The sequence below is a fragment of the Miniopterus schreibersii genome (assembly GCF_964146895.1).
Source record: "Miniopterus schreibersii genome assembly, chromosome: 12".
NCBI classification, from domain to species: Eukaryota; Metazoa; Chordata; class Mammalia; order Chiroptera; family Miniopteridae; genus Miniopterus; species Miniopterus schreibersii.
In genome coordinates this window covers 6,077,117-6,090,204 of record NC_138112.1, presented here as the reverse complement: position 1 = coordinate 6,090,204, position 13,088 = coordinate 6,077,117, and the positions used below count along the sequence as shown (strand labels likewise).

At 46.4% G+C, this 13,088-nt stretch overlaps 1 protein-coding gene across 4 annotated transcripts in view; it reads right to left on the bottom strand.

The window, feature by feature from the left end:
• CADM1 (cell adhesion molecule 1) overlaps positions 1-13,088 on the bottom strand; it is a 322,197-nt gene that overhangs the window by 47,927 nt on the left and 261,182 nt on the right. For all 4 annotated transcript variants that reach the window (XM_081155505.1, XM_081155504.1, XM_081155506.1 and 1 more), the window contains 4 exons: positions 11,397-11,543; positions 9,715-9,867; positions 2,476-2,613; positions 375-533 (listed from right to left, as the gene is read on the bottom strand). In XM_081155505.1, the coding sequence (XP_081011631.1) occupies positions 375-533; positions 2,476-2,613; positions 9,715-9,867; positions 11,397-11,543 (597 nt within the window). The remainder of the gene's footprint in view (positions 1-374; positions 534-2,475; positions 2,614-9,714; positions 9,868-11,396; positions 11,544-13,088) is intronic.

Genomic DNA, 13,088 nt, shown 5'->3' with positions numbered 1-13,088 from the left:
ACTCTGTGCCCTCAGAAGAGAACACTCGGGCGCTGCTCCAGTGTCTGTCCCAGTGCCCCGTGTGATAGTATTTGGAGGTGGGGCCTCGGGAGGTGCTCAGGTCATGAGGGCGGGGCCCCCGTGAGTGGGATTAGTGCCTTAGGACGGAGGCTCCACCGAGGTCTTTAGCCCCTTCACAGGTGAGCACACAGCGCGAGGTGCCAGCCGTGGGCCAGGAAGGGGCTTTCCCTAGAACATGCCCACACTGGCGCCCTGACCTTGGGCTTCCCAGCCTCCAGAACCGCGCGAAATACATTTCTGATGTTTCTAAGCTGCCGGCCCCTCCGGCTGCGACCTTTGCTGCCGCGGCTGAACGGCCCGACGCAGGTACTCACACTGCACTTCTAGGTAGCGCTGGGTCTGCAGGCTGCCCGTGACGGCGGGGTGCTCCACCTGGCAGATCACGGGCACGCCATCGTCCTCCCTGCGCACCTTCAGCACCAGCTGACTGGTCACGGTGTACATGTCCGACCACTCCTCCACCTCCGATTTGCCTGGGACACAGAATACACCAAGAAACCAGAAGATGAGTGCATTTCTACTGCGCTGCGTTCCTCCCCTTCTCTCCTCCCTGCCCAGCGTTACTATTTTAACAAAAATGGTGGAAGTCATTTGGGATAAGACAGTCTGTGGGTAGATGACTGACAAAATGATAATTTCCTACATTTCAACCTTGCGAGGTAGCATTTAATATATATACACCATTTTTATTTAAATATTTTACATATGTTTCTTCTATCTTAAAACCTCCCACAAAAAGGCAGCTGAAGGTTGGACCTTCCTGGCACCGGGTGCTCAGAGCATTCGGGGGAAGGAGGGCAGAAGAGCTTTCCAGCCTACGAGCCGCTAGACTGAACCTTCTACTAGGCTATCACTAGGTTTAGAAATCCCAGGACATCACCCAGAGCCCCCAGGCACTTAATCAGGAGGCGAAGTATAAACACCGTTACCGGACCCTACCAGCATCAATTAAGTAGGAAAGTAACAAAATGTATTTGCATAATTGAAATCGTAATTGACATGTTTAAACTCAGAGACTTTTGAAAGACTACAAAAAAGGCAGTGGCGTGGGGAGAGCAAAGGAAGCCCCAGGCTTCAGGCCAGATGAGACAGGGCCAAGAACACCCAGAAAAGGAGGGCGGAGGCTTCCGGACGCGATGAATAGGCCGAGGCAGCCCCGCGCCTCAACCCGCACCCCCGGGACAAGACGCACCATTAACTTTCTTTTAATGTTTTGTACTTATCGGTACACATTTAATGGCTCAATTCACTCAGACAGAGAAGCAGAGGGGAAATGAGAAACTCCTTCCTTCCAAAACCACACCTAGGAAACGGGAGATTAAAACACAGCAAGCTTTTTGAAACTTAAGCTCTTATATATAGATTTGTCTGTTTCTAGATACAGATTTTTCTATATCCCCTTTCTACAAGGACTTGCTCTTTTCTTCCTGGCACTCTTCATTTATTTAACAAGCACATACAGAGCATTTACTTTGGCCCAGATACTACATGCAGTAGGAAAATTCACTCATTTCATGTTTGTGAGAATCACATGCTGTATGTAATATCAATGTCTCCATGTCAGAGAAAACTGAGGCACACAGCCAGCGTTCCTGTCTAATGGGCAGGAGTCAGCCCGAGTCCTTTGTGCCGGCTGCTACTTGCAGGGCGACCTCCTGAAAAGAAGGAATCGGAAACCTGACACATATGAGGGCTTAGGACAGCTGACAGAAAGGGCCAGATAGGTAGCAGATGCAATGGGTCAGGCAGCAGGTGTCTGAGATCCAGGAACCAAGCCTGGAATGGCCTAGCCCTGGGGAGAGAGACAGCGGGAGCAGGGTGCCGGGGCTGCCTGCGTGGCCATCACATCAGAGACTGTGCAAAAGAACAAGGTGGGGAAATGGGTGACTGGGTTGCAGGTTTCACCAGAAAGGTGGTGTCTGCAGACTCACAAATACGATCAAATTCTCAGTCACCCTGCCAGCCACTGCTGTAGGAGAGGACCCTGACAGCACAGCTGACAGTGCAGCAGATGCCAGAATGACTTGGGATTCACCACGGTAAGGACTGTGATAATTTTTAATGTGTAACATGAGGATTTGGAGTTCTGACCACCCTGAGTCATAGGGCACAAGCAATGAGAACTGAGGGAACAACAGGACAGCCTGAGCCCGGGGGACAACTCTAACAGCAGTCCTCCTGGTGACAGAGTCCCAGTTTACAGTGACACCGCCACAAACCTCCAACCCCAGCATGAGGACACGAATTAGAACAAGAAAATGCAGTCATGCTTTGCCTCCGACGCGTTTAGCAAGTGACGATAAACCATACCTCCATGGATATTTCTGCTGGGGGCATGAGCTGTGTCTTGCATTTCCCAGGAGGCCCCGCTGGGGCCGCGCGGACGGCAGACCGCAGTGCAGGCAGTGCACTCACCTTTCAGCTCCTTGTTGCCCTTGAACCACCGGATGGTCGTGGCCGGCTTGCTGGCCATGGCAGTGCAGTTGACTTCAATCTCCTCACCCTCCACAGCAGTGTCTTTCTGGATATCGATCATCAGATTACGGGGTGGGACTGCAAATTAAACGTGTGCTTTTTAAACACAGAGTCTACTTCTGGACGTATTCTTCTATTCATTAGAAACTAGCACCGTTGCTATTGAAATTGGAGACAAATAATGAACATTTCTGATGGAATTTAAAACAAACAAACTGCCACTGGAGGGAAAAAAAGAAATGCAGAGTCACCATTAAATAAAGTGAATTATGCACAATCATTCAAGTCAGAATGTCTGTCCTAAAGTATCTTACAAAATGACCAATCTCCCACTCCTAAGTTATCAGTGACCAAGCTATAACTATGTAGACATTAGGTTAGTTAAAGATCAGGCATTAAAAAACTGACCAGCAGTAGATATAAAAGTAAGAGGAGTAGACACAATTTGAGTTATCACCTTACCTAGACGCCTCTGAAAGAAATATTTCTCCTTAAACTCAACCCTTGGATTTCAACCTTCATATGAAAGATTCCACAGTCAACTGGCAAAGATCAGAAACTTGGAGTCTCTTAAAAGGATCACTCACCATGGACATACACAGAAAAGTGTGCCTCAGAACCAGCTCCATTCAATTAACACTCATAGATGCAGAAACATAGGACATCCAGTTATCTGCAGTAACTGTCCGTATTCTAAAATAGAATGCTCCAGATTTTAGAAATCAAAGGTGAAAGAACTATTAAGTAGTTGCAAGTAGTTTTATGTAACAGAATTAAAACCACCCTTCTCTAAGCATATTAAACTTATGTGTACTAAAACTGAATAAAATATTTTGGGGCTGAAATACTGAATATCAGATCAGGAGTATGTAGGGTGATGCTGACAATGGGGAAAGCATGTTATCTTTTATGAAACTGAGCCAACAGTGAGAATTCTACAAGGTGGCAGGTAGCTGCTTGAAAGAGCAATCAGTGAGAACCCTGAATTCAGCAGCGTGGATCTAAGAGTATGGCCCTGGCCACCATGAATAAGCAACGACAGTTCTGAGACTGAAGATTAATAAGTTCCTCAACTCAGAAGAGAAACAAGGAATTAAATATGTATAAACATGCCATCCTGATGATCAAGTTGAATAATAAATCTGACAGGCTTCAAAAAATTATGGGATTAAACCGTGTATTTGGGATTTCCAACTGTTCTAGTCCAATGTGAAAATTCTGCCCACAGGAAGACTTTTACACGGAATTAAAGCAGGTGAAAATGCCTGTAGAGAAAGATGGAAAAGTAAATGATTTGCTGTATATGTTTCTCAGCAAGAGAGTGTGGTGGTGGGGGGCGTAACTATTAGGAAAACCAGGCCTCTGCTTTGTTCCCCGTGAAACAGAAAAAAGGCACATTTGCTCAGTTGGATGTGTTGCTAAAGTGATATGGCCCAAATGAGTAAACGCGAGAAAGAACTACCCTAGCTCACATTTTAAGAAAAAATAAGCATACAGAGAGATGGTCTAATATCCAACTGGAGCTGCACATCTGCCAGCATTTGAGAGACACAGAAAGGCAGTTACAAAGGTAAGCGGGACAGCGGGGAGGGACCGCAGAGACACTGGGTGTTCAGGGCCAGCGACTACCGAATTCCGAGTGCGTGTGACAGGAACAGCGAGGAAATCCTACTGTCCAAGCCTAACGATAACTAGATCTTGGCAAACTATGAGGAACAGAATGAGAGATGATAAAAGGAAACAACTAAGGAGTGAAAACCTAGGAATGTCCTCCCCACAAATGTAGACAGGAAAGTCAAACAATATCCAGGTGAAAATAAAAACAAAGTGGTGAAAATAATTCCTGATGACATGCAATGACGCCCAACGGAAAATGTAACCGGGAAACGTAATCGATGGGAAGCCACTCAACTGAAGGAACCTCAAATCACGCAGGGGCTGTGCGAGGAGGAGGGCCCGAGGGTGTGACAGGCCGCCGGCCACGGCTGCCACAGCACGAGGCTCGGGTGCCTGCAAACACTACAGCGGGGCGGAGGCCAGGGTCCGGTCTGCCGCGTGGCTCAGGGAAAACGCACCGAAGGTCACTCTGGGGCGGCGTGGGATCTTCGGGATGGGAACACATCCAGTCGGTGGAAGTCCCAGCCTGTGTCACTGTCCTGTCTCCACGGCAGTCAGTCTCAAGCACGGTCTTTGTCACATATTTGCTTTCTGTGTCATGCTGGGTATGTCCCTTCATTCTCTCCTGGTTCCGGCTGAGCCTGAGGACCCCTCAGCTTTCCTCATCACCTGCACCAGCTATGCATGGTTGGTGGCCTCTGAGTGGCGGAGACACTAATTCCTAGGGCGGAGATGTCATCAAGGTGACACGTGCTCCTTCCATGTTAGCCAGAGGGTCTGCTGGTGCAGAGCAAGGACTAGAAAGGGGCAGGAAGAAACGAGGAGGGGAAAACTGGCCGAGCGCCTCAGACCTTGTCTGGGGGCTGACCGGGCCTGGAGCAAACAGGTCCTTATCAGGGTCACCCGCTGTCAGCGTTTTCCACGTCGACGCCTCCTTTTCCGCAGCAAACACACAGTTGACCCTTGAACATCACAAGTTTGAATTGTGTGGGCCCACTTATGGCAGATTTTTTTCAATAAATACTGTAAATATATTTTCTCTTCCTTATGATTTTAATAATATTTTTTCTCTAGCTTACCTTAATGTAAGAATACAGTATATAACACATGTGACATCCAAAATACGTGTTAATGGACTGCTGCGCTATTTGTCAACAGTAGGCTCTTAGCAGTTACGTTCGGGGGGAGTCAGAAGTTATACGTGGATTTTCCACTGTGCAGGGTCGGTGCCCCTAACCCCATTGTTCAGGGGTCAGCTGTCCTCTAAAGTTCCCTAACCCTCCTGGCGACTCCCTAACACTGCTAACTCCCAGGATTATCTTGCTGAAGAGCTGAGGTCATCTTTAATTTATGGCTGAGTGAACTTGTAGAAAGCTTCAAAAGTGTTGGAAACTGACCAATATAGAAAAATAAAGGACTTCTTTATTGTGGAGAACATCCTGAGTAGTTAAATGATTTTTTCCAAGTCCACAAACAGTTTTCTCAAGACTGTGACCAGTATTTTTGATCTTTACTAAGATTAGAAACAGTCAAGAATAGAAGTTGTTTGGTTTATAAATATAATATACAATTTGATAATGTGAGTCCCAGTGGCTTATATTGACATCAGTTATAAAGTTGACTTCTCTCAGATTTTTTTAAATCCTCACCTGAGGATATGCTTATTGATTCTAGGGAGAGGGGAAGGGACAGGGAGAGAGGGAGAGAGAGAGACTGGTTGCCTACCGGACCTGCCCTGACTGGGAATCAAACCCGTAACCTTCTGGTGTACTGGATGACACTCCAACCAACTGAGCCACACCGACCAGGGACCAGGCTTTTTTTGTTGCTGTTTTTTTAGGAGCAAGAAAGCTTTGGAAAATACAAATAAAGTGATTCAGGTATATCATTCCCAAAAGGCAGGGTTGAAGGGGGGTGTCTATTAATTCTATCCTATTTTCCCTTTAACTTCATAATGTCTACTCTAATACAAAAGAGTTAGTAAAGTGTAAAAATCCATTTATAAAAAATGAATTAAAACTGCTGCTAACTAGAGAATACACTTATACACGGTCCACTAAACAGTCACATTTAGTAAAAACTGCCTGCGGCCATTAATGAAAATAGCCACAGATATATCTAAGAAGTGCATGTAGAGGAAAACCTGAATGAAAATCACACAGAAGGAAATACTAGAAAACAGCAAAGAAATGTCAAGTTTCTTCCTAGCTAACCTCGAGTCTGTAAGAGTCAATTATAAACATTACGCCCACAACCCTAAAAATCAGCAATATCAGATGAGTCACCTTAATTACGAGAGAGGAGCCTTAAAACCGATCAGCATGTGCAATCTCACTCTAAGACCCTTTAAAATAATTAGTTTCTCCTGTTCCTGGAATCTTAAGAGTGAACACTAATCCTGGAAGGACAGGGTGTATAATATCGGCTACTGTCACCAGTAACTGTACTAATCTTAAGCAGTGGATTTTCTCTCGCCCATCTCCTCCGATGGGCAGCAGTAGAGAGAGTCCTACACGGTGAGCTGGAGAGAGAAATGCATGAAAATATCACAGGCGTTTTCAGGGTTTACATGGGCAAGAACAAAAACATGATAGTAACTAACCAGTACCCATCGCTATGTCTTATAATGATGCTGAATTTTTTTGCTGATGCTTCAAACTAATAGACACATGCACTGAAATGACATCTCCCCCTGTCGAGAGGCAGGGCAGCTTGTGGGTCCATACAGAGTCCTCCCCGGAGAACTGTGGGTAGAAATGAAGATGCTAATGTGCCCTCCTTCTTTCCTTACAGTATCTACAAATTCTAAACCTTAGGAGAAGGGCTGAATACATGAGTATCAGTGGAAATTGTCAGATTTTGGAATATGAAAGACTCACACACTGATGACAACAATTTTACTCCATCAGGAAATCCTACAGTAACTTCAATAGAGAGAATATTACATGAATGCATAATATCTGCAAAAGGAGCATCTACTAGTATTACTTTCAAGTATATTTAAGTTAATGCTTCCATACAATACAGGCAGGAACCTATTACTTCTGAATAATCAGACCTCTGAAAGCATTACCTTTGAAAGACAGAACCCCTCTCAAAGTCTAGTGCTGCCTGCTGATGCCCACGCACTGGGCACACAGTCAGACTGCCCATCCGGCGGGGCTGAGCGAGCACTGGGTGTGCACAGTCAGACTGCCCATCCGGCGGGGCTGAGTGGGCACTGGGTGTGCACAGTCAGACTGCCCATCCGGCGGGGCTGAGTGGGCACTGGGTGTGCACAGTCAGACTGCCCATCCGGCGGGGCTGAGTGGGCACTGGGTGTGCACAGTCAGACTGCCCATCCGGCGGGGCTGAGAGAGCACTGGGTGTGCACAGTCAGACTGCCCATCCGGCGGGGCTGACAGAGCACTGGGTGTGCACAGTCAGACTGCCCATCCGGCGGGGCTGACAGAGCACTGGGTGTGCACAGTCAGACTGCCCATCCGGCGGGGCTGACAGAGCACTGGGTGTGCACAGTCAGACTGCCCATCCAGCGGGGCTGAGGACAAATGTACCAGACACTGGAAACTGACAGGTAGTCACTGCTTGCCAATGGCCAGATATAATCCTAAAAACAAAAGATGTGCTCCTTTAGGGAAAAAAATCTTGAAACAGTAGTTTTTGGGATTTTATTGAAAGAAATCTAGACTAGAAGATGCAAAGGTTACAAGACAGCCCAGCAGGGCGTGGCTCAGTGGCTGAGCATCGACCTAGGATGCAGGCAACTGAGGTTTGATTCCCGGTCAGGGCACATGCCCAGGTTGTGGGCTTGATCCCCAGTTAGGGGCGTGCAGGAGGCAGCTGATCAATGACTCTCTCATCATTGATGTTTCTATCTCTCTTCTTCTCCTTTCCTCTCTCTGAAATCAATAAAGATATATTTTTTAAAAAAAGGTTACAAGACAATACTAAGGTCTGCTTCAGCCTATGATTCTGGATTCTCCCTGTGCTTTGTAGCTGGGCAGATGACTGACCTCTGTTACTACCACTTCTTTCTTTGAAATAAAGACATTCATACTTAAAGGTAAATGTAACAAAACAATCTGAAAATTCAAAATTCTGTAAGTATATTCAATTTGATTGCTGTTACATTTGTGGAAAAGCCATAAACTACGGTGGGTTAATGGGTGGATTGTCCAGTTGAAGTCTATGCTGCTAATGACTTACTTTAATAAGCAAACAGCATTTTCAGATGCTTCTGTACACGTAGATGGACAGAAAAGTCAAATGTATGTTTATGATTCTGGTACATTTTCAAAATACCAGCGTAGTCGTCCCAGCCAAACCTGTGCTCACTGGTCTGCAGGTCTGACACGGACAAGGAGGCACTCCTGAGCGCCGTCCACCGTTAAACACAGACCACAGTGGAAACCGGGCGGACAGACTTGACAGGTGACTTTCCAAAGTCAGTATTCCTCTCATCAAGAACATGTATATGAGCGTTAGGGGCATGTTTTAGTTTAATGAATAAAAAAATGTTTTCCCTTTTACAGCTGTGTTTAAATAAAGTGATGAGGCAGGAGCTCAATGTGTACATCCATAAATACATATATGGTCACACACACCAAGCAAAACCGTCCTTCATATTTATCTTTACTCCTTAATCTTCATATCATTACGCTGAAAGCTGCAGCCTGCGCCCCAAATAGACTGTGATTCATCGTCTTCCCAAAGGTGTAAATCAGAGGTCCTGCCTCGAGCTGCAGCGCAAGTCCTTGAAAACTTGGTTTCAAAAACCTGGTCAGCTGGAGTTGTGCACTGGCGTATAAGTTTGTCTCAAGGGGACTGATTCGACCACCTCCAACACAGGGGTATCTGCTCACTACCTCAAAATACACATGCAGAAACCTGGCCACGGGAATTTTGCTGAAAGTCACAATCTCGTGACCAGAAAGGAAGGCGCTGGCCTCTCTAGCGGTGCCCGGCAGCCTGTCTACTGCTCCCTTATTATCAGCCTTCTCCCGAGAAGCTCCTAATTCTTTTATGACCAATGGCTGCAATTTGTGGCAAAGTACATGTTCATGAGATATGATTTTTACAGCATAATCTAGAGTATACGCAGTGAGCGAGGCAATAAGTAAAGCTAAAGAAAAGGAGAGCACTGAAGGGGGTGTAATGCAGAAGGTGACACCATCAAGCGGTCCTTGGAGCAGGGCTCTGCCACGGGCACAGTCGCGGGAGCCACTGCCCCTCTCCTGCACAGAAGAAAACTTCAGTAGTGAGAAGCAATGACATCCACATGGTGAGCGATTCATCTGAGGGTTCCAAGTGCTCCTGATCTTTGCTTCTGAAGCTTGAGATTTAAAACCCAAGAGCAGGTGGAATCTGCAAAGACTGCTGACTGCCATTCCTTAGAGTGTTTGCTAAAACAGGCTATTTAAAAAGTCAGCAAGATGGGCAGTGATTCCTCCTAAAACTCAGTGGAAGAGTACAATTCGCCATTAACCTTTTCCCTGCCGTTGGAAGCCATCTGGAGGTGAGAGCCACCCCCTCCGTTTCCCAGGACAACCCCGGGTCTCTTACCCAGTACTGTGATGGTGGTGTAACTTTCCTGTGGGGGGTCGGTGTAGAGCTGGCAAAAGTATCTTCCTTCATCAGAAATGGAGACATTTGTCAGCGACACTTTGAGTTCACTGCTGGAAAAATTCAGCAGCTGAAACCTGCTGTCCTTCAAAGCTGCGAAACAAAGCACAGGGCTTGTGAGAAGACGGCGACAGTCTACCTTCCTTACCAGGTGGGGGAGATGCCAGGTGGCTAACAGGGCAGCCGCAGAGTAGAAACAGTCTCTCTGCACCTGTTGGGGGCGTAGCCCTGGCACTTCCTGAGCACTGTTTGGGCTTCTGTACTAAACACTTGGAGACAAGTAACCCTGTCCGAAGGAAACTGACACACATGGGTGCACGTGTGGGTGTGAAAGTCCATGCGCACGTGCACGCACACGCACACGCACCACGCCCTCCGCCCCAGTCCCAGTGCAGTCAGAGTTGAGCCCTGGGTGCTCTATCAGAGTTAGAGGTGAGAGGAAAAGGAAAGGGGAAGGTGGGCCCTGAGGCCCCTTGAGCCCTGGAAGTTCAGGGAGCAGGACTTACAAGATTTTAAATTGTCTCTAAATATCGGAGGCCTTAAAAACACAGTGGTTCCAAATTATGAGAGAAAACCAAAAATTCATCAGAATTTCAAGTCACAATGAAAATCATAAAAAACTTTATAAAAATAATCCAGTTTAACTTGGGTGTATCTTTGTAATTGGTCTTATTTGAGATGACGTGGATGGAACTGCCAGCAGAAGGGCCCCGGGCCGGGGAGGCCTTGAGCCCGCCTGCAGCACAGCGTGGAGCCGACCAGGCAGAAAGCAGGGAAGCAGAGTCCCCACAGAAGCAATGTTTGTGTGCTCATTTGTTTGTATCAAATATTCACATTTAAGGTCCTTATAGTAATTCTGGCAAAGGCCATATTAGTACATGACAAAAATGCACCCTAAGCTTGAGAAACCAGCTCCTCTCCTTTTACTCCCCTTTATCTTCTTAAACATCCTCCACACTTACCGACTCCCACGGGTCATGAGAACACGGGGGCGAGACTGGAGGCAGGAGGCGAAGGGCTCGTGCCCAGTGCCCGTTTCGGTTAGGCTCCAACTCTCCTCAAACAAGTCTTCAAAAGACCCCACTCCTGTTCCTGATGAGCCCTGACGCCCTCCTGAGCCATTGCTGGGACATACAATTAGGCTTCCAGTATTCACTTTTGTGATATTACATTTGGGAAGATTTTCATACATGGACACCCCCGCGTACCAGAGGCGCTATGGTGACAGGAGACGTGGTTTTGTCTTTACAGGTACAGATTGCCTTGAAAATTTCAATCTTCAAACCAAACAGATTACCTTTCAGAATGCTCTATTTTCCTTGCCTTACCCTATTTGAGTTGTTGGTGTCAGCTAAGTATTTGGGACTCAACTGCAATTCACCTTGAATTACTACAATCAATTCCTATTGCAAAGTAAGACTGCCTTACTTTTAAAAGGGACCATTCAAGGTTTCTATTAAGTAGGAAGATTATGATTGCATGTCTCTTCTCCCCTCTGAAGAATTGACTAAACTTTAAGCATCTAACATTAAATTAAAAACAGGAGCCTTGGCAATCTCTTTATCAAGACAACATGTGGGGAAGAAAAGTTGCCGTCTAATGCTATAGAGATGGAAACTTACGCCTGAAGTCCCTGAAATAAATGGTCTGCCTGTTGGGATTCAGTAGTTGAATGACAGAGTCGTCACTCTTGTTGACTTGGCAGCTGATGGTCGCAACTTCTCCCTCGATAACTGTCACGTCTTTCGTAAACAAATTCTGTCCATCACCTTTAAAAAAGGAGGGAAAAGGTCAGGAAAAAAATTCCATCAATTAAAGTTTGGTTAATGGGATCAATTAAAGTAAGTGACAGGATGCACATTAGAAAATGGAAACCAGCAGCAACATTTGGTGGGGCTCCCATCCCTCTCCTCTCTCTATGGGCCACAACATGAGCCTATTACTCCAACATAGATCTGGGGACAAAATACCACCACCTGGAATGGACGTGCCATCGAAGGCCGTAGTGCTAACGGCCCAGCTCCAGGACTCCAGGAGCTGAGCGGGCGCCGGAGAGAGGAGGACAGGTCGGAGCACTGGCTTTACGAGGGGCTGTGGCGCTCACGGGCCGAGTGGGGGCCGATGTAGACCCAACCTTGGCTCACGTTCCCTGGAGCTGAGCTCTTTGGTCACCCACAGGAAACTCAAGGGACTGCCTAACAGAAGTAGGTAGGACGGCGCAATAAACAATCTTGTCTTGTTAGTGGACGTCGGCTTTCTCAATGCACAGTGGTCCTCCCTTATCCACAGGGGATATGTTCCAAGACCCCCTGTGGATGCCTAAAACCTGTATAGACTATGCTTTTTCCCACACATACATACATACCAACGATAAAGTGTAATTTATAAATTGGTCACAGTAAGAGATTAACAACAAGAGCACAATGGAACAATTATAACAATATACAGTTGGCTCTTGAACAACGTGGGGCCTAGGGGTGCCAGCCACTCATGCAGTAGAAAAGCCGCGTATAACATTTGACTCCCCCAAACTTAGTCACTCATAGCCTACTGTTGACCAGAACCACCACACGAACATTCTAGTAACACGTGTTGTGCATGTTCTATGTATTCATATACATACGTGTGTATTATGTACTGCGCTCTTACAATGAAGTGAGCAAGAGAAGAGAAAATGCTATTCAGAAAATCCTAAGGAAGAGAAGATACATTTACAGTATTATACATATTTATAGAAAAAAAATTCACCTATCAGTGGGCCCTCGCAGTTCCAATCCGTGTTGTTCAAGGGTCCACTGGACTGTAGTAAGTTCTGTGAATGTGCCCTCTCTCTCTCATTGTCTCTCTTTCTCTCTCTCATAATTTTTACATTTTTCAGTGCAAACCCGTTCCTGAATCTGTGGGACCAGCCCTCACTTGCAGTAAATAGCCTGGTGTCCCTCGTTTCAGGGGAACCCTTGCTGGTGGGCTCAGGGCTCTCTGGTGCAACACGTTGCCATCAATCGGGACACGTTTTCTGTCCATCTTCCACCCACAAATTTAATGTCTTTCCACCTTAACTAAGCACTCATCTATCACACACTGTGGCCATAACCTTTGCAGTTGGAGACGCGACAGCGGAATTGGCACAGATTTCTTTTTCCTACCTCACAATTCCATGGAGGGAAGGCTTATTCTTACCGTAGATCTTAGCAACCTTAGCACAGAATTTTTATTTTCTTTCCTTATTAAATGAAGATTTTTCTCCTTGTCACTTAAAGGAGACACTTTAGGCTTCTTGTTGGCCTATGAGAATTGCCAGCATCCCACTCTTG